The following is a 22,897-nucleotide window of genomic DNA, read 5'->3' as shown; positions in this document are numbered from 1 at the left end:
AGACTGGTCTCAGGCTTCAGGAGGTTTGAGTGGGAGAGATGAGTGGATGATGAAAGACACAACAAGGAAAGCAAAAACAGTGTACACAGAGAAACTTGTATTATTAATTAGCACCTCGCTTGTTCACGTCCGGTAGACCATCAAGTAGTAACTGTTGAATAAAACACTGGGTATTCTGAGGCCAATAAAGATGGGAGAAAATAAGAGGCAGGGATATAAAGGATGCAAAGGGTGGGAAAAGACAGGATATCCAGTTCTCAACCCTTGCTGCCCAAGCAGGATGGTGTTCTGATCAGGGTCCTTTAGACCCCATCTTCAGGTTTGGGTTCAGGCTCCATAGTCACACTATGGCTTGTGCAGATTCCTCAATATCGTGGGCCCTGCTGTCACTGCCCCCCCTACTATCTACATTGCTGTTCTTCCTAGTCAAGGCTGTGGTCTTGGAAGAAACATCTATTTGTACAGTGGATGTTCTGTAGTTTTCATGTAGAGGTGCTGGATATACTGTTTGACAGAGTCACTCCTGTATTACTCTGATACACAGGTATCTTCCGATAGACCGCCCAGCCTTAGCCACGGGGTGCTTCCTGGAGGAAGACTGGGACAGGAGTAAAAAGATGTGGGGGGGCAAAAATTGGGGGAAGGGGAGAGCTGAGGGAAGGAAAACAGTTGAAGGGAAATCAAATTCTGTTTGGAATCCAGAGTGTTTCTGTAGATGTAGATTGGAAAGTGCCTATAGCAAAGAAGCCAATGAGAGACGTCCCCCAACAACCTTTCTCTTGGCCTGTGAGGCTCTCCTCCACGCCAGGAAGTTGCACCATCACTCAAAAGGGGTTTCCTAGAAGAAAGAAAAGTAAGTTGAAAAATCTGCCAGTGGTTTCTTTCATGAAGTCATTGAACCTAGGAGATGGACAATTCCCAGGGATCATGTTATCTCTGCCTCTCCCACCCCCTTGGTTGGTATTGAAGGTGAAGTTCAGGATAACAATCAAAGGAGAATGCAGAAGTGGGATTCTGGCCAAGGGGCACTGGAGGATATTAAGTCACCAGGTAAGAGTGGCTCAGCAGCCTCTCTGGCACTGAAAACTTATTCCCTTTCCAGCTTCCCTCACAGGAGTCTTTCTAGTCCTTCCTGGGATAATGGTCCCTCAGTAACCATCTTCTCTGTGCTGTTTTTTTTTTTTTGGTTGTTGTTGTTCAGTTTAGAAGAAAGGAAAAAGATTGGGTATGGTGGCATAGCCTATGACCCTAGCACTTGGAGACAGAGGCAAGAGGATTGTCATAAGTTCCAGACCAGGCTGGTCTACGCAGTGAGTTCCAGAGGTGCAGACTGAGAGTGGTCTCAAGAATGGAGAGGGGTGCTGGGGAGAACTTACTTAGCTCTTCGAGAAACTGTCCTGCAAACAAAGAGAGATGAGTAGGTGGGTGATCAGCAGAAGATTCCCCTCCCCTACACCTCATATCCTCTCTAGACAACCCTCCCTTTCCACTGTCGGACCCATGCATCTCACTAATTGCTTCTCATTGTTCTAAGGATTCTGATGGTGAGCTTGGGGACACGGGAGGAAGGCAATCCCAGCCCCGAACGTAGAACCTTTGGTTCCACTCTTTCCCTCTCTGGTTTGCCTGAGTTCCCTGCTGCATTAGTGGTGCTCTTTGTGGCCCAGATACTGCACCTGCTAGTCTCCGGTGCAGCCAGTTGTAGCAGATGATCAAGGCAACCAGGGGTCCAAGAACAGGCACAATAACAAACAGTGTTATCTTCCAGCAGGGCACCCTCAGGAAGTGAGGATCTGAATGGTAGAGAAGAACAGAGTGTTTCCCTCTATGCCACGCCCACTCTTCTTAACCTGAAGCCCCCAAACACCAAAGGACTCTTGAGTTCAAACTATAGAGCCCACGAATTTGGACGAGGTACATTGTGCCTTTATTTTCGTTAACTTCTAGTTGAATTTAGCTTTTCCTTTTAAGCTGATTTTATTTGGCACACAAAATAATGGGTTGCATACATTTTCATACATTGTTCAGCTACTCACCAACCCTCCCTCATGCCCTAGCATTTTTGTTTGCTGAGTTTTGTTTTGTTTTTGAGATAGGGTGTCTTGTCATGTATCCCTGGCTGTGTCCTTGAACTTGAGAAGTCCTGCCTCAGTCTCCCAGGTGCTGGGATGACAGGTCACCAACTTGGCTATTCCTGAGATTTCCTTATAGTAAAAATACAAACAACAGACTAGGGATGTGGTTCTGTAGAGTGCTCATCTCACATGTTGAGGCCAGTATGACCGATTATCGAAATTATCACTGGCTGCATTTATGATTTCAGGGTACAAAAATGGTTAAGAATTTAGTCATTCAAATCTTGTAAGTAAAATCCTGGGGGCTGGGAATGCAGCTCAGTTTGTAGAGCTACATTTTTGTAACTTGCCTATCATGCACAGAGCTTTGAGTTCCATACCCAGCACAGCATGTACTAGGCTTGGTGGATCACACCTACAATCCCAGAACATAGGAGGAAGAAGCAGGGTATCAAAACTCAAGGTAATCTTTGGCTACATAGCAAGTTTGGGGCTAGCCTGAAATATATGAGAGTTTGTCTCAAAGCAAATGAATGGGGTCAGTGGGATGGCTTAGTTGGTAAAGACACTTGCTGCTAAGCATGAAGACCTGAGTTTGATTCCCAGAACCAACATGATGGAAGGAAAGAACCAAGTCCCACAGATTGTCCTCAGACCTCCATGTGAGCACCTGCCCACTCACCCATTCGACCCTTACACACACAACACTAAAACATAATTACATTTCTCTTTGGATGTTCAAAGACTACATGTGTGACATTCACACACTAGCCCAGTGTCAGATGCTAGGGTGGGGCCCTGTGTGCCAGGTACCAGGAGAACTAAACAGGGTTGCTCTTAGCCTCAGACAGAAAAGCTGTTTAGAAAGATTGCTCAGAGCATAAATTTTCTGTGCTCTGCTGAATGCTGACTTCTAATTTGTATGGAATTTATTCAGCAAACATTTGGGTATTCTTCTGTTGTTGATGCTGTCCTTAGGGACTGTGCAGTCTGAAGTAAAGAAAATGCAAAGATGATTCTCAAAGGATTAATATTCTAGTCGGTGCATGCATAGTTGCATATGCATTGAACAGCACTTGGAAGGTGAAGGCAGAAGGATCAGAAGCCCAAGATCATCCTTTGTGACATAGTCTGAGGCCAGCCTGAACCATATAAAATGCTTACTCAAAAAAGAAAAGGCACTAGTGCAACTTTACTTTTTCCTCAAGTAGCCTTCTCTGATGAGCCATATGCCTGGGCTGTACTCATGAAAACCAACTCTGCCTTATAAGTGTAGTAGATGACTTTCAAAAAATGTCATTTCCTGGGTGTGGCAGCACACGCCTTTAACCCCAACAGTGGGGAGGCAGAGGCAGGTAGATCTCCGTAAACTCAAGGCTAAGAGGAGCAGCAAATGCTCTTAACCACTGAGTCGTGTCTTTAGCACCAATAGTGGTGTCTTTTTCAAGCATATATTTTTCCCCACTAGGCAACCAAGTTTACATGCAAAGGATCTGTTTGCCTGTCTTTTATAATTCACAAGATGAAAACATGTATATAAGGAGTTTACATTTGTGAAAGTTAGTGTAGTGCCGGACACTAGAATATGGTACATAAGATTTTGCTATATTCCTACAGATCTTAAATGCAAAGAAAGCAGGTGGAGGGACCCTACCAAGAACCACTGGTCCTAGTCCCCCAGGCCACAAGTGAAATCCCACAGTGACTTGGGAGGGCAGGGATGTGTCTGAACTTACCAAAAGTCCGATGGAGATTCTCTGAAAGAGGAACAGATGAAAATGGATTCAGTCGGGCACTGAAAGGGGCTCCTTTCTCTGGATCTATTTAAAACCACTTAGAGCTGGCTCTAGTTCTGACACAAAATAAAGCAAGCTAGAGGATTTCATGTCTACACTATCTGAACTCAAGTGAAACAATAAGATTCCTAATTTTCAGCTGCTTATCGTTTTAAATATGGATGCTTGCAGTTGAAGGGAGCACAGAGCATTGAGGGTGAGGCAGAAATGGTCTGAAGAAAGGGACATTTTGGCTAGGCTAAATGACCAGATAGGAGGAATTGGTGAGGGTGGGTGCCTGGAACTCACCGACTTCTGCTCGAAGTTTTCCTAAAATAGAAAAAGGCAATGTTTTAGTTTCTGATCTGCTACTGTATAAGGACCTTTCTACACCTGAAACCTGGACCTTTGTGTGGGCAGCTTCTTGATAGCTTGGGCACATCTTTGGAGAGTGGGTAGAGCTCTAGATTCAAAACCAAGAATTCAGGCTCTTTCTGCAGGTGTTGTCAAGTAAAGAAAACAAGAGCCTGGGTGTGAGGGCAGCCCAGCTGTGCTGTCTGTCATCCCAATGATGGCCATGGCTGACCATGATGACATGATGGTCCAGTTGGCTAGGTGAGTGCCCCCTTCTCTTCCCTTACAACTCCATATGTGTCCCTCCCAAAACTGCTTGTTTGGCTAGAGAGAATGATCTTGCAAAAGACTGGGTCCTGCTGTTCTTTGGTCAAGGGTATATAAATAGCTGCACTTCACAGCTAGAACCTCCAAAACTGCTTTTAAGGATGCAAAAGTCTTCAGGGCTCTTCCTCAGCAGCCAGCAATGCTCAAACCACATCATGTTTGTTTTTCTTATTTTATTTCTCTCTCTGTCTCTGTCTCTCTGTCTCTATCTCTCTGTGTCTCTGTGTCTGTCTGTGTCTGTGTCTGTGTCTGTCTCTGTCTCTCTGTCTCTCTCTCTCTCTGTCTCTCTGTCTCTGTCTCTCTCTCTCTCTCTCTCTCTCTCTGTGTGTGTGTGTGTGTGTGTTTACAGATGAGTACATGTCCTCCTGGAATCCAGAAAAGGCTGTCAGAGATCCTAAAGTTATGGGTAGCTATGAGCTGCCTGACATAGGTGCTAGGGCTGGAACTTGAGCCCTCTGTAAGAGCAGTACAGGTCTTAGCCCCTGAATTGTCCTTCCAGCCCTATATCATAAGTCTTTATTACTTCTTCTATTACTCCTTGCTCAGTTCACATGGCCAGGTACATCACTACTTGAGGGAAGAACTAGACATTTGGTGAGATACAACTTTATGGTTATATCTGCACTAGGCGCTTTCCATTATATTATCTTCTTGTAAGCTTCCAACAGTTTAAGAGGGAAAATGCTATCCCTACTTGGAGACTTGGAGAACCTAAGAATTTTTCCTCATAGTTTGGTGTCTACAAGAGAGTTGGATCCTAGGCTACCTAGCTCGGCCTTCCTGTTCTATTCAGCCATGATGGCAGTGGGCCTTTTCCTTGCCAAGGAACAAGTAGCCAAACATTTGGGATGATTTTAAAGAGAAAGAAAAGACCTCACTGAGGGGTTGGGGATGTAGTGAGGTTGGGATGTAGTACAGTGTGGAGCATTTTCTATTGTGCACAAGGCAAGACCATTGTTGATCTGATTACCTGACTCCTTCCCATGGCCCAAACCCTCCTTGCTGCCTTACTCTCTTATTAGCAAGAGAAAGTGGGAACACAAGAACTTATGCTATGGTACTGGGAAGGACACAGTCTGAGAACACTCTGACTGGAGGTTATGGGCACGCACACACACACACACACACACACACACACACACACACACACACACACACAAATCCAGCAACAGCTGAACTTGCATCCACGGTTGAATGGAAAAGACAGGAGAAACATTTTTTTAATGCACTGTATCTGGCAAAGACTTTCATTTCTGAATCCCTTATTAAAATGTGACTGGAGACATGGCTCAAGGGCTAAGAATGCTTGTAACTCTTGCAGAGGACCCAGGGTTCAGTTCCTAGTACCCACATAGAGCATCTTGCAACCACATGTAATTCCAGTTCCAGGGTCTCTGACACCTTCTTCTGGCCTCCTATAGCACCTATACATCTGTGTGCACATACAGACAATCAAGCACACACAAATAAAAATAGGCTTGAAGTTTAAAATTTCATTTTATCTTTAATTGTGTGTAGGTGTGTTTGTCTGCATGTAGGTACATGCACATGAGTGCAGATGCCTGAGGAGACCAGAAATGTTAGATCCCATGGAGTTAGAGTTACAGATGGTTGTAAATTCTCTAGAAGAGCAGTTTCTCTTAACAACTGAGCAATCTCTCCAACCCTGAAAAAAATAATGCCTAGTATTTTCTCCCTGGCTGACTTTGAAGAGACTACTCTCCCAGTTTCATGAGGCTGTAACCTGTCATTTGAGCACGTCACTGAATCACCCCTGGACTCAATTTCTTCCTCATGTCAGCCTTATGTCATAGGGAAAAGCACAGTCCTATCTGAGAGTGTTCGGTAAAACTTGTTATGCAGTTCTGAACTCAGAAGCCTGAAAGATGAACTGTTCCTTAAGGACGAGGAAAGGTCCTGGCAGACCCAACCACTGCACATACCTCTCAGTCTGTGTTGCAGAAACAGGAACACAAGGCCCACAGATATCTGCAGGAGGAGTGCAGGCAGAAGTGCGATGAGAACCAGAACCCCGGGGTTGATCCAGTAGAAGGGATCTGAAAGGCAGAAGTAACATCAGTCAGTGTGCTTCTCCAACACCCTGCACAGAGCCTTGCTGCGGTAAACTGGGTTGAATAAGGGAATCAACCCTAAGATTTACAAAATTGCAGGTGAATTTTTCTGTCCCTCTTCCTATCAACTCCAGACATAGAGACTTACCTTTAATTGTCAAAGTTTGGCCAATAGCTTAGGCTTGTTTCTAACTAGCTCTTATAACTTAAATTAACTAATTTCTATTAATTTACTTTCTGCCTATTGGCTTTATTACCCTTACTCTGTGTTGTCCATGCTGCATTCCTGCTTCCTCTATCTCTGGTTGGTGACTCTCCACATCTCTGCCCTTCTTCCAGTGTCCTCTCTGCCCCCAAAATTCACCTTTTTATTAAACCAATCCGAGTGGCAAATCTTCTCAGCGTACAAAAAGCTTATTCCACAACATTTCCCCCATTTTATCTAAATAAAAAGGAAAGGTTTTAACTCTAGCATAGTAAAACTACATACAATAAGAACAATTATCAGGTAAAAATTACATTTAAAATGACCAGTCCATTTGTATTTGGCATATTTGGGTAAAATACTCCATTATTTATTCTATCTTGTTGAGTCCAAATCGCTGATTTAATTCACCTTCTATCATAACTGACTTTAACTCCATCAAAGACTCCAGAAGGATATAATATTGCCTTAGTAAACAGGAAGTGCAGAGCAAGCAACTTCCAAAACTGAAAGAAATGACAGAAACAGCTGGCTGTCTGGGCAGTCACCCAAGGTACCTCTGCTATGTAGAGGTACCCATCTTCATATATTTGATAGACTCTTTTGTGAAACAGAAATTTTTAAAGGACCTTTCTACTTTGTCTTGGCAAAGTTCAGCAGTTGCTTTTCTTGCATTTGGGGAGAGGTTATGCATTTGTTGGATTCCTTCCAGATTAATAGAGATCAGATTTGGCCATGGAAGACTTCCTGAGTATCTTGGCTACAGACATGGGGGAGGAAGCCAAAAAAAAAAAAAAGACTACATGACAGGTGATGTGTAAGCTGATCCTTTGACTTGGGAACAGCTCTCAGATGAGACGAGATATGATAAATCTTGCTGGTTACAGAATCCTCATGACTTATTATTACATACAATCCTTTCCTATGGCATGGATAGAGATTTATATTACAGTTTGATTATATCCAGATGAACTTATGAAGTTGACAGATGCCTTTTACCTGCTCAAACATAAAACAAAAATTCATCTTTAACTGACTTGTGTACAATGCATAGTCCATACTTGTGTCGATGCAGATATATATGCTACCTGTGAAAGCTTATGTGTTTTCAGAGCAAGGGGACCAGACGCCAATGAAAACAGGTAGTCCAGGTGACCCAGTCTCTCAGAGTGCCTCTATTGCGGTTTCCTCAGAGTTCTGCATCTAGAACAGCTTCAAGGCTGCTGACTGAGATGGTCCAGCCTCACTATTATCCTAATTTTCTCAGGATCCCCCAAAGATTTCAGCATCCCCAGACAACAAGAAGCAGTCTAGAGAACACAATACCCACATTCCCAAGAGTTGGAGTGGATGGCTTTTGGTCCTTTGTTGGGTTATAAATGTTTATCATTGCTTAGGGGGTTGGTCACAAGTTGTTATTGGTCCTGGTCATGGAGGATACTAAACAAATTAGATTCAGGGATCTCATTTTTGAAAAGAAAAAGAGGGATATAGAAATGATAGGATAAAAGGGTAGATTATTGAATCTATTTTTAAACTAAAACAGCAAATACTACTCTTAAGTATTTTACATTGCTATGGATTTTTATATATTGATACCATTTGTTGTTGTTGTTTTTTGAGTCTGGGTTTCTCTGTAACTTTAGAACCTGTCCTGTCACGCTGTAGACCAGGCTAGCCTTGAACTCTGCCTGCCTCTGCCTTCCAAGTGCTGGGATTAAAGGTGTGTGCCACCACCACCCGACTATTGATACAAATTTAATGTTATTTTTGTTATACTGTGTATAAATCTCTACTCTTGTTTAAGGCATTTTTGTATATCAACACAAATTTAAGGTTATTTCTATTAGAACATTCTATATGTATATTTCTACTCTTGTTTAAAGTATTGTACCTGTGAAACTCATTTAACAATGTAATGTCAATTTCTAGTTCTTTTTTTGTTTTGTTTTGGTTTGGTTTTTTGTTTTATTTTTGTTTTTGTTTTTTGAGGCAGGGTTTCTCTGTGTAACTTTGTAGACCAGGCTGGCCCCAAACTCACAGAGATCTGCCCACCTCTGCCTGGATAATACTGGGATTAAAGATGTGCTCCATCACTGCCTAGGCATCTTCTAGTTTTTGTAAATTATTATTACAAACTATTAAGGGTAATAAAGAAATGCAGGTTAGTAGTTAGTCACCTATAATAATCAAACTTGTACTCATAGTAGGTATGTTTTCAAGGTTGAACAGAGACACATTTTAGATAAGTAGATGGTCTTCAAGCACTTCCAAGACCTACAGAATATGGCATTTAAAATGTTTTTTTTAACATTGGGATTTTCATGACAATGAGACATGTCTGCTCCTGGCAGCACCAATTTACTTCAGAGAAGATGATGGGCATTGAAGAACTCTATATAGAGTTTGCTTTCAATGTGGCAAAACTAGCCATTTGGGCAAGAAACTGCCCTTGTCTTGACTGCTGACAGGACTCTGTACAAATGGGACAAGCAGGACACAAAGGAAAAGACTTCTGAACTTTGCCAAGATAAAGTTAGACAGTCCTTCAAAACTTCTGTTTCACAGAAAAGTCTGCCAGATATTCTAGGTGTGTAGGCTGAAGATGAATGTCCCAACATTGCAGAGGAATGCTGGGGTGACTATTCAGGTAGCCAGATGTCTCTGCTGTTTCTTAGTTTTGAAAGTGGCTTTCATTACTGCACTTCCTGTTTACTCAGGTAACACTATATCCTTTTGGGATCTTCCATGTAATTGAAGGTTAGATAGTTATTTTCCTTAGTTATGATAGAAAGTAAATTAGGCACAAAACTTTGGACTCATCAAGAAAGGATAGTTAACAGAGTGTTTTCTCTAAATTTACCAAATACAAATGGACTAGATATTATAATGTAATTCTTACTTGATAATTGTTCTTACTGTTTCATTTGTTAAAGTTAATATGTTTCCTTTCTACTTAGACAATACCTGATTGTTCTTATTGTAAACAGCTTTACTGTTAGAGTTAAAACCTTTCCTTTTTAATTTAGACAAAAAGGGGGAAATGTAGAATAGTCTTTTTGTGCACTATGAACATGTGTCTGTTGTAATTTTAAAAAGCACTCTGTGAGAGAAATACACCATGTGACAGAGCTTGGGTGGGGGGTTTTTTAATTGGGAGAAAGTGAATAGGAAAAGGGGAGAGGGGATACTGGCCGCTGGGAACAGGAGTGGCAGAAGAGAGAGACAGAGAGACAGAGAGAGGCAGGGAGAGAAAGAAAGAGAGGCAGATGGGAGGTGGGCTGCGCCCTTTTAAAAGAGAACATAGTGAATATGCACAGGTGGAGCTCTTAGTGGCTGTAGCTGAGGGCGCATCCTGTCAGAACCCCAAGGACAGGTCAGTACAAATGCCTGAATACTAACAGTGCCTCTCTGACTGGCTGAATAAAAAGCTAAATGGTCAATAACTAGGCAGGATTTTGAGGCACAGAGGACACTGGGGAGAAGAAGGGTGGAGTTGTCAGCTATACAGGAGAAGAAGCAGCATGGGTAATACAGAATAAAGGTTATAAAGCCACGAGACAAAACACAGACCGCTAAAAATTGGTTAAATTGCAAGAGCTAGTTAGTAACAAGCCTAAGCTACCAGCTGAGCTTTCATAATTAATAACAATGTCTCTCTGTCACTATTGAGGAGCTGGTGGTCCTGGCAAAAAGGTCCAACTACACAAAATGCTGACACATCCAGCATTACACAAGTCTATAATCCCAGCATTCAGAATCCTGAGGTAGGAGGATTGCTGCAAGTCACAGGCCAGCCTACAAGACCTTTCTCAAAAAAAAAAAAAAAAAAGGATAATAGAATAGAAAAACAAGCTTGACTTTTTTCCTTTCTCTCTCTCTCTCTCTCTTGTAGAGTGGGCTTGTTTCTAGAGAAGGAATAATGTGACCATTGATTTTGTTTTGTTTTTAAAACAGGGCAAGTCTGTTCTTGAAGTCTCCTTGTCCTCTAGCTTCCAGCTCCCAAATGCTGGTATTACAGGCTTGTGTAGTGTTACTACTCCCCAGATTTTATTCAGCCTGTGAATGGCACTCCGACTATTCCTCTCTCTCTCAAACAAGCAAAACAGGAGATGACTGGAGGGATTTGGAATATGGAAATCCCTCAAAGGAAAGCACTCATCCCTGAGGCAAAGTGTGTGGCATGTGTTCTGTTCCCCTCTTCCATCTTTCTTCCCTGCTGGAGATGGCAGCTGACCTGGGAATTTGCTGAGCAAAAGAGGGAAAATCCGTCTGCAGAAGTTCTGACCCTCCACTTCTTTATGAGTAAAAGTTTCCCAGCAAAAGCAAAAACAAAAACAAACAAAAAAAAAAAAACAAAAACCCCAGCTATCTGAAGAACACTCTGTGGCACACAGCTATTCTCATGTTCCTGCGAGCTGTCTCTAGAAATAGCGCTTTGTTACTGGGCACACAATGCATCTTCTGATCTCAGCCTGGCAACAGTCACCCCCACCTCAGATACAGAAATGGTGGATTGTCTGATGTTCTTGCTGCAGGTGGTGAGGAGGAAGGGAAAGCACTCGCAACACTTTCGTTCTTCAACTACATAGCAGTTAACTTCCAAAGCTCCCTCCGTCTATTTTCCTATCCACACTTTAGCCATGCTGAGGCAGGACAAATAATAAATAACTCTAAAAGCAGCTACCACACAAAGCACACTGAAAATGAAAAGTCGTGAGAATGAAGCAATGACGATGAAACTGTGGGTCTCCCCCACCCCTGTGTGTGTGTTCGATTTTATTTATTTATTTATTTATTTATGTGTATATTTGTGTAGGGGTGCCTTTGGAGGCCAGAGGAAGGTATTCGATCTCCCTCCCAGAGCTGGAGTTATGTGGGTACTGGGAACCAAACTCTGGTCCACTGCAAGAGCTTCAAAAACTCTTAAACACGGAGCCATCTCTCCAGCCTCTTTTTTGTTTTGTTTTGTTGGAGACAGTCTCTTATCACCTAGGCTGGTGTCTAACTTCTTTTCCTCCTGACTTTAACTTCTAAGTGCTTCTCAGATTAGTTTATGCAGTTCTGGGGACTGAACCAGTGTCTACTTGCATTCTAGGTGGGCACTCTACTAACTGAATTATCCCTGCCATTTATACTCATTCATGCACGCACACACGTGCGCGCGCACACACACACACACAAATTATATCTCTGCCATGAAACGCACACACATATATGCACACACAACATATACATTGATTATATATGTATATAGGTGTGTATACATATATGTAAATGCACACTCAAACATGGGGGCATGTTTTTGTTCCCTCTATTCTATGACTTGCTTATGTCACTCAACAAGTTCTCATGGAAGGCACTCAAGCTATCTGGTATGGTTCTAAAACAATCATTTTAAACTGAGCATGGTGACTCATGCTTTTAGTTCCAGCACACCAGGGGCTGTGACTGGAGGATTGCCCAAGGATATATATATATATGTATATATATGTGCTAGCTGTGGTGGCAAATGCCTTTAATTGAAGCTCTTAGCACTTAGAAGTCAGAAACAGGAGAACCACTGTGAGTTTGAGGCCAGCCTGATCTATATGACGAGTTCTAGGCCAGCCAGAGCTACACACTGAAAAGCCATCATTTAAGGAAAAAACAACAAAACAAAACAAACAAGCAAAAAAACAAAACAAAACAAAAAACCAAACCAAATCAAAACTGAAGTGCAAAAGCATTTGTCTAGCTTAGATACCATCTTTATTTAATGTCCCTTTCTTATCCATGAACACTGACTTTCATTCCAATTTTCTTTCCCAATTCAAATAACAAAACAGCCAACAGCCACAGCATAGGAATCCCTGGAACTGATCTCAGAAGTGACATCAGCTGAATGACTGAAGGCTGAAGGAGAGGTCAACCACTCCCCAGGTCATACTGGGTATTACCTTGGCAGACTCACCTTCCACCTTCAACTCCATTGCTGCCTCCTCTTGGTAAGAGTGATCTCTGAAGAAGCAGGTGTAGCCTCCTTCGTCCGAGAACCTCACTCTCCGGATCCTGAGGGTAGCCTTTCCCTCGCCGATACTATCCTTCAGAAGCTCCGTGCGTCCCCGGTATTCAGGTGCCTGCTCTGCATCCTGGTCCTTGCCATTTCGGTAGAGATGAACCACCCTAGAAAAGGGAGGACGGTACCACCCCACCTCCATGCCCGAAGCATTCTTCGCGGGAGAGATTCGGCATTGCAGTTCTGCTTCATCCCCAACCAAAGCCCGGATGGGATGCCCAGGTCCTATCACTTTGAACTGTCCTGTCCAAGACGCCAAAAAAAAAAGAAACCAAGGGTCAGATGTGACCAGTTCATCAGAGGAAAGCTACTTCAAAATGAGTAAGAGAGAGGAAATTCAATTTTTAGTTTTTATTTTATTTATTTTAGAGATTGGGTCTTTATGTAGCTGTGGGTGACCTGGAACTCAGAGACCAGGAACTCAGAGACCTGCCTTCCTCTGCCTCCCAAGTGCTGGGAAGCAAAGTTGTAAACCACCACACCCCCAGTGATTTGTTTTACTTGTGTGTGTGTGTGTGTGTGTGTGTGTGTGTGTGTGTGTGTGTGTGTGTGTGTCTACACCAGCACTCATATGAGTGCAGGTGGCCTCAGAGGCCAGAGGCATTTGGTCCCCCCTGAATCTGTAGTTATGGAGTGTCGGGAACCAATACCAGCCTTTTGAAAGAGAAGTACATACTCTTTACTACAGAGTCAAATTTTCAGCCCCTATTTATTAATTTTGATACAGCGTTTGCTCAGGCTGGCCTTGAACTCACAGCAATCCTCCTGTCTCTCTTTCTTTTCTTTTCCTTTCTTTTCTTCTTTTTTTTCTTTTCTTTTCTTTTCTTTTCTTTTTTTTTTTTTTTGAGACAGGGTTTCTCTGTGTAGCTTTGTAGACCAGGCTGGCCTCAAACTCAGGTAGATCCTCCTGCCTCTGCCTTGAGAGTGCTGGGATTAAAGGCATGCACCACCACCGCTGGCTTCTGTCTTAACTTTTCAAGTGCCGGAATTATGGGTATGTGCTACCATGTTTGGCTTAGGGCAATCATCTTTTTCTTTTAAAGATTTTGTGTCTGTGCCAGTGTGGGTGAATGTATGTTACCTTTGTGTGACTACCCTTGGAATCCAGAAGAAGGTCCTCTGGAGCTGGGGTTACAGGTAGCTATGAGCTTCCTCATGGATATTGGTGCTGAGGACCCAACCTTAGGTCCTCTGCAGATGCAGCAAGCATGCTTAACTTCTGAGCCATCTCCTCGGTGCCTCCTCCCCATTCTTCAAGACACACCTTGCTCCCTGAGGTCACTGTGAAGTCGTGCACTCTGGAGACAGCCGCCTCGCTCTTCTTTATCATCTGTAACCTTCAGCCTCACTCTAGCTCTGGACTGTTCTCTGAACTTCTTCCCAGCGAGGTTCAGCTCCTGGCAAGCAAGCTGGGTTCTTCCTTACACCAGGATGTCCTTAAGCAGTACATGCACTAGGCCTCCATCAATCACACAACTGTCTGAGGTAGGACTCTGTCTTCTGTTTTTTTTTTTTTAAATTTCTCCTCCCAATTGGGGAACGGGCTTCTGTATAAAAACTTACTGCTGTCTGATTCTACAGAGCAAGGTCTCAAATGTAATGAGATGCTATAACTCAGTTATTTAAAAACATTTAATTTAATTTTATTTTATCATTGAGATCATCGGGCTTAGAGGCAAGGACTTTTACCCACTGAGCCATCTCACTAACCCTCAACAAACATTTATTGAGATTTGCTACAAACAGGTATTGCAGTAATGTGCAAAAGACTTTCTCATTTAAAACTCTGGCAGCAGGCAGGGCAGTGGTAGCGCATGCCTTTAATCCCAGTACTCAGAAGGCAGAGACAGGTGGATTTCTGTGAGTCAGAAGCTAGCTTGGTCTACAGAGCAAGTTCTGGGACAGGCTCCAAAGCTACAGTGAAAAAAACAAAACCAACCAAATAAACAACAACAAACAAACCCCTCTGACAGCAACTCCAAGAATTTGTTTCTCTCTCTCTTTTGAAAGGTGAAAAACCAAAACTAGGGCTGGGGATAGAGCTCAGTAGTAAAGCATGAACTTAGCTTGCACAAGGCCCTGAGTTTGATTCCCAGCACCATATGAATGGGGGAAAGTTTGAATTCAATTCCACAAGAAATCAGGAAGGTGTCTAAGGAGGGAAACCATGCCAGCAGACCTAAGTGTAGGTCTGTTCTTAGGTCTATGTAGGGCTAGAATTATCATGCTTACCCGCATAGCTGGATGACAGTTGGAGGAGCAGGAGCAGGGAGAGGAGGCAGCTGGACAGAGAAAAGCTCCACGAACTGTCCATCTTCATGGTTACTTCAGACAGAGTCCCTGGCAGCAGGGTCAGGCCACGCTGAGGCCCTCAGGCTGCATGTCTCTCACTCCAAGAAGCCTGAAGGGAGAATCTGGGAGGGCACTACTGCCCAGGCCCTACCTCCATCCAGGCATTACCACAGCTGTGCCCAGAGGAATGGCCCCACGTCACCCCTGCCAGGCATTTGCACAAAAGGACTACAGAGCCATTGATGTCAGGGTTTGCTTCTACACCCCCTCACAGCATTGGAGCAGTGGCTGACTGGTACTGGGCCTTTTCCCCTCCCCAGATCCAGTCTTGGGAAGGGCATGTAGTGCTGCTCAGGGGTCATCAGAGGGACCTGTTTGTGGAGTCTGTAAGGCTTGCTTAATTCCTCTTGCTACCAAAAACTGTCTGTCGGAGAGTGATTACTGAAGTCTTTTAATAATAAAAACGTTAACCCTTGACTTGCTATGTCTATTGTCTCTCTGTGTGTGGCAGTATCATATATACCAGCCTGGTCACAAACCAATATAGCACAGGATGACCTTTAAGTACCCATCCTCCTGTCTTTGAATCCTGACTGCTGAGATGATAAGGCCTGTAACTACCACAGCTTGCTTAGTTTCCTTTTCCTTCTCCACAACCCCCACTCTGAGACAAGGTCTCCCTGTGGTTGGCTGCCCTGGAACTTGACATGTAGAGCAGGCTGGCCTTGAACTCACTGAGACCCACCTGCCTTTGTGTCTTAAGTACTGGGATTAAAGGCGTGTGCCACCATGCCCAGCCTCTTCTTTTTTGCAGATATTTGTAAGTGTGGTATGAATGTGTCTGTTATTGTTTGTTCAAATGTGTGTGCATATACACGTGGAGCTAGAGGTTGACATCAGATGTTTTCCTCAACCACTCTTCATTTTATTCACTGAGATATGTCTCTCACTGAATTCACCTCCTGAGCCGGGATTACAGGTGGGACCTCATACCTGTTCTTATTCTTGCACGGCCAATGCTTTCTCCACTGAGTCATATTCCTAGCGCCAGTCCCTCCTCTATGTAAAACATGTTCTCTCCTATAGTAGATCCAGACTCCTGTCTTTGTGCTTGGATATGAACAGTTTACTTGAGTTTAGTCAGCTTCTTACCAGCAAAGGATGAATGTGATTTTTTTGTTGTTGCAAATTTTTTGTTGTTGTTGTTTGTTTCATTTTGAGAAAGGGTCTTACTCTATAGCACAGGCTTTGTTGTTGTTTGTTTCATTTTGAGATAGGGTCTTACTTTATAGCACAGGCTCACCTGGAACTCACTATGTAGCCCAGGCTAGCCTCAAATTTGCAGGGATCTTCCTGTCTCTGCTTGTATAGTGCTAGGATTGTAGGTGTGAGCCATTGTGCCCAGCTCTCAAAGATTATATCTGAGAAAGTCACAAGGTGAACATTAAGAGCCGATAGTCATCCGTGCCCAGAGAGTCAGCACTGATGAGAAAGAGAATCTGTCAGTCAACATGGGCTTCAGGAACAGGTCCAGCATGCAGACACATGTCCAGCTTTGGCATTGTTCACAGCTGAAAATGACATCTGTAATGAAGACATGAGCTTCTTGTTTTATCATTTTGAAACAGGGTCTTACCTGCCTTGTTACCCATGATCCTACTGTCTTAGTCTTCGAGTGATAGGTTTATAGGCCTATGCCATCATGGCCTATTTTCTTTTTCAAACATAGAATTAGGTTGAGTTGTTATCATTATCACTATTATTATTATTATTTGTGTGTGTGTGCATGCCTCTTTCTTATATCCTAGACAGTATTTGTTGCTATTTTTGTTCCACAATGTTTAGGTTGCTTCCATTAAAGAATAATTTACTAGACTAAGACAAAAATGTATTTAGTTAATTTAAACTAGTAACCATTTAACAGTATGGTATATGGTGGGCTTAATGGATAAAATGTAATAATCTTATAAGGTTTAGGGCTCCTAGAAGCAGGGTAAGAAAGCTGTCCATTAATGACTCCCTGGGCTGTTTAGGATGCTCAGTCTCCTCTCAGGGACAGAAATAGCTCAGGTACTATTCCTCTGACCAGTAATCAGAATCCTCAAGTTCTCAGTCATTGGCTTTGTAAGATGTTTATTATGAAGGAGGAGTTCAGTTCTAATGTCTTCAATCTGCTCCAGCTATCTAACAATGCGACCCTGAACAACTGCCCTGACAACATGTCTACAAAGCCAACTTTGCTTTTGTCTTAGTGGTGTGCTTGAATCTGAAGAGTGAGTGTGCTTGAATCTGAGACCCAGTGACTGATAGACTGTCAGAGGTCCAAGCTATCTCCATTTAGCCAGAAGCCTCATAAGTCTGCTGGAGAAATAATACCCTGATGTGAACCAGTTTGATGCAATTTCCTATCAAACAAGTGCTTGAGAAACAGATACTTAGAAGCTGCATACGGTGGGAAGCAGCGACCCCCTCAATTGTCCCCTTCTACCAGATTGTCACTGTTTTGCTATGTCCAGGCTGGCCTGAAACTCGCTCCGTAGCTGAGGATAACCTTGATCTCCTGAGCCTACTGCCTCTGCCTCCCAAATGCTGACACTACAGAAATGTACCATCATGCCTGGCAGGTCTGAGTGTCACCTTTTTCCACTTAACACTTAATAAGAATGGAGAGTCTGGAATTGAAGCTGACCTCCAAATAAAAGACACAGGCTCTTCACTTATCAAATGGAATGGAATTATGTATAAAACAACCCTGCTATTACCCCCCCCAAAACTGACTTTTTGTTTTTCAAATTGAGGGACATGACCAAGGCATCTCTTATAAAAGAAAGCATTTTTTGTTTTTTTTATTCTTCCATCTATTGTTTATTACACAACAAAAGCTCTTGAGTTTAATGATATTACCCATTAAAGCCTACATACTAAACATGTTTCACACAACTATCCACTTTGTGCACATCATTGTTTCACAGAATCCTTTCTTTTATTTCTTTCTTTTATACTTCTTTAGCATGACTTCTATGTTTTTATTGAAAAAGAAAGCATTTAATTGGGACTGACTTAATAGGTTCAGAGGTTCTGTCCGTATCCGCATGGCAGGTAACATGGCAGCACACAGGCAGACACTTGAAACCCCAAAGCCCACCCCCAGTGACATACTTTGTCCAATAAGACCACACCCCCTAATCCTTATCAATTAGTGCCATTTCCTAGCATTCAAATCTATGAGCCTCTGGGAGCCATTCTTATTCAAACCACCACACTTACTAACAATTAAAATGTATTAAAATGTTTCGTTTCAAGTATTCTCAGCAGGGCAGGCAAGGTGGTGCATGCTATAATGTCAGCACGTGGTGGTGAAGTCAGGCTGATACTTGGCTACAAAGTGAAATCAAGGACATCTGGACCTAAGCAACACAGAAACCTCAAATAAAACAAAACAAATTAAAACAAAAAAGTAACTTCTTATGCGTCTTCTGTTATTGCGATAATAATTATTATCATGAAAAGTTATCACATTTTTATTTAAAGAGAAAATTGTGTAGTTTAGTCAGTCAGGGGGATACGCTTGCTTTTCACTCTAAATAGGGGTTGGGGTGGGGGAAGTGCTAGTTTTAGGCAATACCAAGGGCTGTCCTGTGGAAGAAGTAATTGGCTGTTGGGTAGATGGGAGTGGGGTACATCTGGAATATCCAGGACAGCTGAGTATAAGAATTCAAAGGCACTTTTTATTATGTCTTCCTCACAGTGTAAAGAATTTCTTCAGCCCGCTCTACAAAGTGAGTTCCAGGACAGCCAGGGATACACAGAAAAACCCTGTCTCAAAACAAGACAGACAAACAACGAAAAACAAACAAAAAAGGAATTTCTTTATTGGAGCTGCAGCCACCGTGGGAAAAGACTGCCAGAAGAAACTTCCTGTTCTGGGTCGGAAAACCAGCAGAGAACTTTTTCCTTCCGCGTCTTTTCCCTGTCCTCTCCATGCCAGCATTTCCGAGATAGCTTTAACATCGGGTCCTTGCTGTGAGGGGGCAGAAGAGGCTTCTAATCTGCCCAGCAACAGCTGATGCCCTGGCCTGACCACCAGAATTGGTTGCTAGGAGGGGCCAGTAGCGTCTGCCAGCGTCAGTGTGACACCGAGTCCCCTCAGGCAAGACCTCGTTTGCCCTTGCGTTTTTGCTTCAGACTCACCGCTTCTGGTCACCTGCTTTTTCTCCACTGTCCTCTTTGTTTCTGTTTCTGTGCAGTGTGGACCCGGCTGGGGAGGCCGGCCTCGCGGTGAGCTGTCAGTCACCACCATGGCTCTGACGCCAGCGCCTTGTGTGCGAGGGCGGTTTCCAAGCTGAGCAGCTGTCACGTTGCAGACCATCTTGGAACCTTGCAGGCTTTCCCTGTTATTTTCTTTTCTAGGGATCGACCCGGATCTAAAAGACTAAGCAGGCACCCTACCTCTTGATTATAGCCCATCCCAGTCCATTTTCCTAATAGAGAAAACCATAAAACGGGTAATTATGTGGCCTGGAATTTCTAGAGCTCTTTGAATTCTTATTTTAATAGGATGGATGCAGATTCTGTGTCTACACCTTCCTAGCTGACTGAGGAACATCTGAAACTAGCTAAGGGGTCTTGCTCATGGGTTAAAGAAATGTTACTTTCTGTATTTATAAAATGGAAACTATTGAAGAACAAGCCTGTCTCCATCCTAGGCTTAAAAGCTATTATACTGTAAAGACAAGAGAGATTCATTTCTGTTTATGACTAAACCTCTGTTTTTTCAAGGATTGGGCTATGCCCCACCCGTAACCTTAACAACAAAAGGGTTCTGTACTGCCTGATCTAGGAATGGCAATCATGGCTTAGTTTCAAAAAGATGTTTATAATCATCTTGCAACCCTACCTTTGTTTCAAAAGGTCATACGACCACTTATGACTTACTATGTTATGACTACCTGTAATTGGTAGTTTTTTACTCTTTAATCTTCAGGGGCTTGCCACCCAACTCCCAAATAAATCACACCTGGGGGTTTATTATTAGTTATGAATGTCCAGGTTTAACTTATTTCTAGCCAACTTTTCTTAACTTAAATTATCCCATCTACTTTTTGCCCCTGGGTTTTTATCTTTCTCTATTCTATATACCTTTGTTTATTTCTTATTCTGTGGCTTCCTGTGTAGCAGGGTGACTGGCCCCTGGAATCCTCTCTCCTTTTCTTGCTCTTTTATTTCTCTCTTCTCAGATTTCTCCAACTCTTTTCATTCTCTCTGCCTGCCACCCCTGCCTATCATTTCTCCTGTCTTGCTATTGGCCATTCAGCTTTTTATTAGACTAATCAGGTGTTTTAGACAGGCAAAGTAACACAGTTTCACAGAGTTAAACAAATGCAACATAAAAAAGTAACACATCTTTGCATCATTAAACAAATGTTCCATAGCATAAACAAATATAACACATTTTAAAATAGTATTTTACAACAACTACCTGTTGCTTTGTTTTGGTCACCTGTTATGTTCTGCTCCGGTAACCTGGCCTATTTCTCCCTGGTTATAAGTCCTCTACCCCCGAGCTATTAAAGCCTTGTCTTCCTAACAATCAATGCTGACTTTTTGAGCCCTGCATTAGAGTGTACACAAATAAAAAACAAAAGCTCACTTTAATTAATTGCTTGGTTTAATTAATTTAGCCACAATGATTTGGGTGGTCTTTCTCCTTCATCTTTGGAGTTAATACTATACTACACACTTCATGAGACAGAGGGTACTATGAGATGAGGTACATACATAAAGTGCCAAGTTTTGGGGCTGGCTTTCAGAGAAACAAAGATACACTACTATTCAGAACCTGTACACAGAATGTTAGCCTATAAGGGAAAGATTTTGTCTTATTTTCCCCTGGACTCTAACCCCACCCCATTCTCTCCTTCTTCCTGGAATGTAATAGTGAGAGACATGTAACAGAATAGGTTTTTTTAAAAGAATGAACCACAACCACCCCACCCTTTCTTTACGCACTCAACCTCAATATACTTGTAAAAAGAGTAAGTGAGGGGTATAGAAGGTGGATCTGGGAGGAGTTAGGTTGTGAACACGATCAAAATACATGGTATGTATGTATGAAATTCTCAATGAATTAATAAAAATATTATATTAAAAAGATGTAGTTGGGGCTCAGAGGTTAGGAGCACTGACTGCTCTTCCAGAGGTCATGAGTTCAATTCCCAGCAACCACATGGTAACTCACAACCATCCACAATGAGATCTGGTGCCCTCTTCTGGAGTGCAGACATACATGGAGGCAGGATGTTGTATTCATAATAAGTAAATAAATCTTTAAAAAAAAAAGATGTAGTTCATTGAGGTCTGGAATGTATAATAGCTGACTTGGTAGCTTGCAGAAAGTCCTAGTTCTGCTTAGCAATGCAAGGACAGCCTCAGAGGGTTGAGACCAGCCTGGGCTAAGTAAGTGTATTTCTCAAGTAGATAAACAGACAAGCCAAGAGCAAAATTCCTACCATCTCATCTCTAACATTCACATTCAATTCTTTTCAGTCAGTGATGTAACAGTCACGAACACAGTTATTGGCAGATGTTCAGGGTGGAGGAGATGATAGCATGTACCAGCGAAAATTTCATCAGTAACTGTGAAGGTTCAGATTTAGGAACACTGCCCTGTGCATATGCTTGACATACACCCATGTCACTGAAGATGTGCAAGGAGTCATCTATTCCCCACATGGTCTTCTTACTTGGCATCTGACCATCAGGCTGGATTCCATGTTCTAGGCAGTAGAGATCCTAGCAGGCATTGCCAATCTGGACACCAGCCTGGTTAATTCGGGCAGAGATGCACTCATCCATGGTAGCTACAGGTTAGGAGGTTGAGGGTGACAGAAGCAAATACAGTCCCAGTTAATGTCCCCAACTAGTTAAGACTCCAGATAAGTAAAATTCTTAGTATACCTCATGACACTGTTGACTTAGTTATGGACTTATACCACAAAAGTTAAGCCAGCATAGTCTGCTGAATGAAGGAAGCAGGGGGAAGATAGAGTCTGGAACCTTAACTCCAGTTGGTAGAGCCGAATGATAATATAGTAGGAGATAGGGTTGATGTGGCCACAGCGATTTCGAGTTAATTACTGTTTACCTTGCTAGTAATGTTCTGAACAAAATAGGCATTTCAAATATCCCAGTATAACCCCCACTACCACTTCTCTCTGTAGGGTCTAATGTAGCCTAGGTGACCTTAAACTAGGTATAGAGCTGAAGGTAACTATAAACTCTGATCTTTCTGCTTTTACTTCTCATATACTGGGATTACATGTGTTTGTCGTCATGCCCAACTTTCAGAGCTCTGCTAAAATGGGTTTAGCTAGGAGTTTATACCTATATACTACTTTATTTAAATCAGAGACAGAAGCTGTCTTGAAGCTTACTAGAAATGAGAGGTTTTTTTATATTTCATTTAATGTTTCTGATATATTTTCACAGTGAACATATGGACTTTATAATAATGATTTTTGAAAAAATGTTATACAACAAACAAAACGGGAAAAGCACTTGCTCTTTAGACTCATCTCATTTAGAGTTGCCTTATACCTAATGCCATCTAATGGGCTAATTAAGTAATTGAGTTGTGCACGGAGGGCACACACTTGTAATTCCAGCATTCTGGTGGCTGAAGCAGAAGGGTTGCCTACAGTTTGCAACTATTTTCATCTATATAGTAAGACCTCATCTTA

The 22,897-nt window shown here is 42.6% G+C and overlaps 1 protein-coding gene across 1 annotated transcript; it reads right to left on the bottom strand.

Annotated features, from left to right (window-relative positions):
- Positions 1-82: 82 nt before the first annotated feature.
- On the bottom strand, positions 83-15,376 carry Mog (myelin oligodendrocyte glycoprotein). Its single transcript, XM_005087198.4, has 8 exons — positions 15,099-15,376; positions 12,762-13,109; positions 6,475-6,588; positions 4,160-4,180; positions 3,812-3,832; positions 1,677-1,793; positions 1,377-1,397; positions 83-838 (listed from the first exon to the last, which is right to left on the bottom strand). Exons 1-8 carry the CDS (start codon positions 15,184-15,186, stop codon positions 825-827), a joined length of 744 nt encoding a protein of 247 aa, XP_005087255.2. The 5' UTR covers positions 15,187-15,376; the 3' UTR covers positions 83-824.
- Between the last annotated feature and the right edge of the window lie 7,521 nt (positions 15,377-22,897).

Source organism: Mesocricetus auratus, unplaced genomic scaffold (genome assembly GCF_017639785.1).
Source record: "Mesocricetus auratus isolate SY011 unplaced genomic scaffold, BCM_Maur_2.0 Super-Scaffold_100027, whole genome shotgun sequence".
Lineage (NCBI taxonomy): Eukaryota > Metazoa > Chordata > Mammalia > Rodentia > Cricetidae > Mesocricetus > Mesocricetus auratus.
Note: the sequence above shows the minus strand (reverse complement) of the source record. Positions and strands in the feature narration are given on the sequence as shown.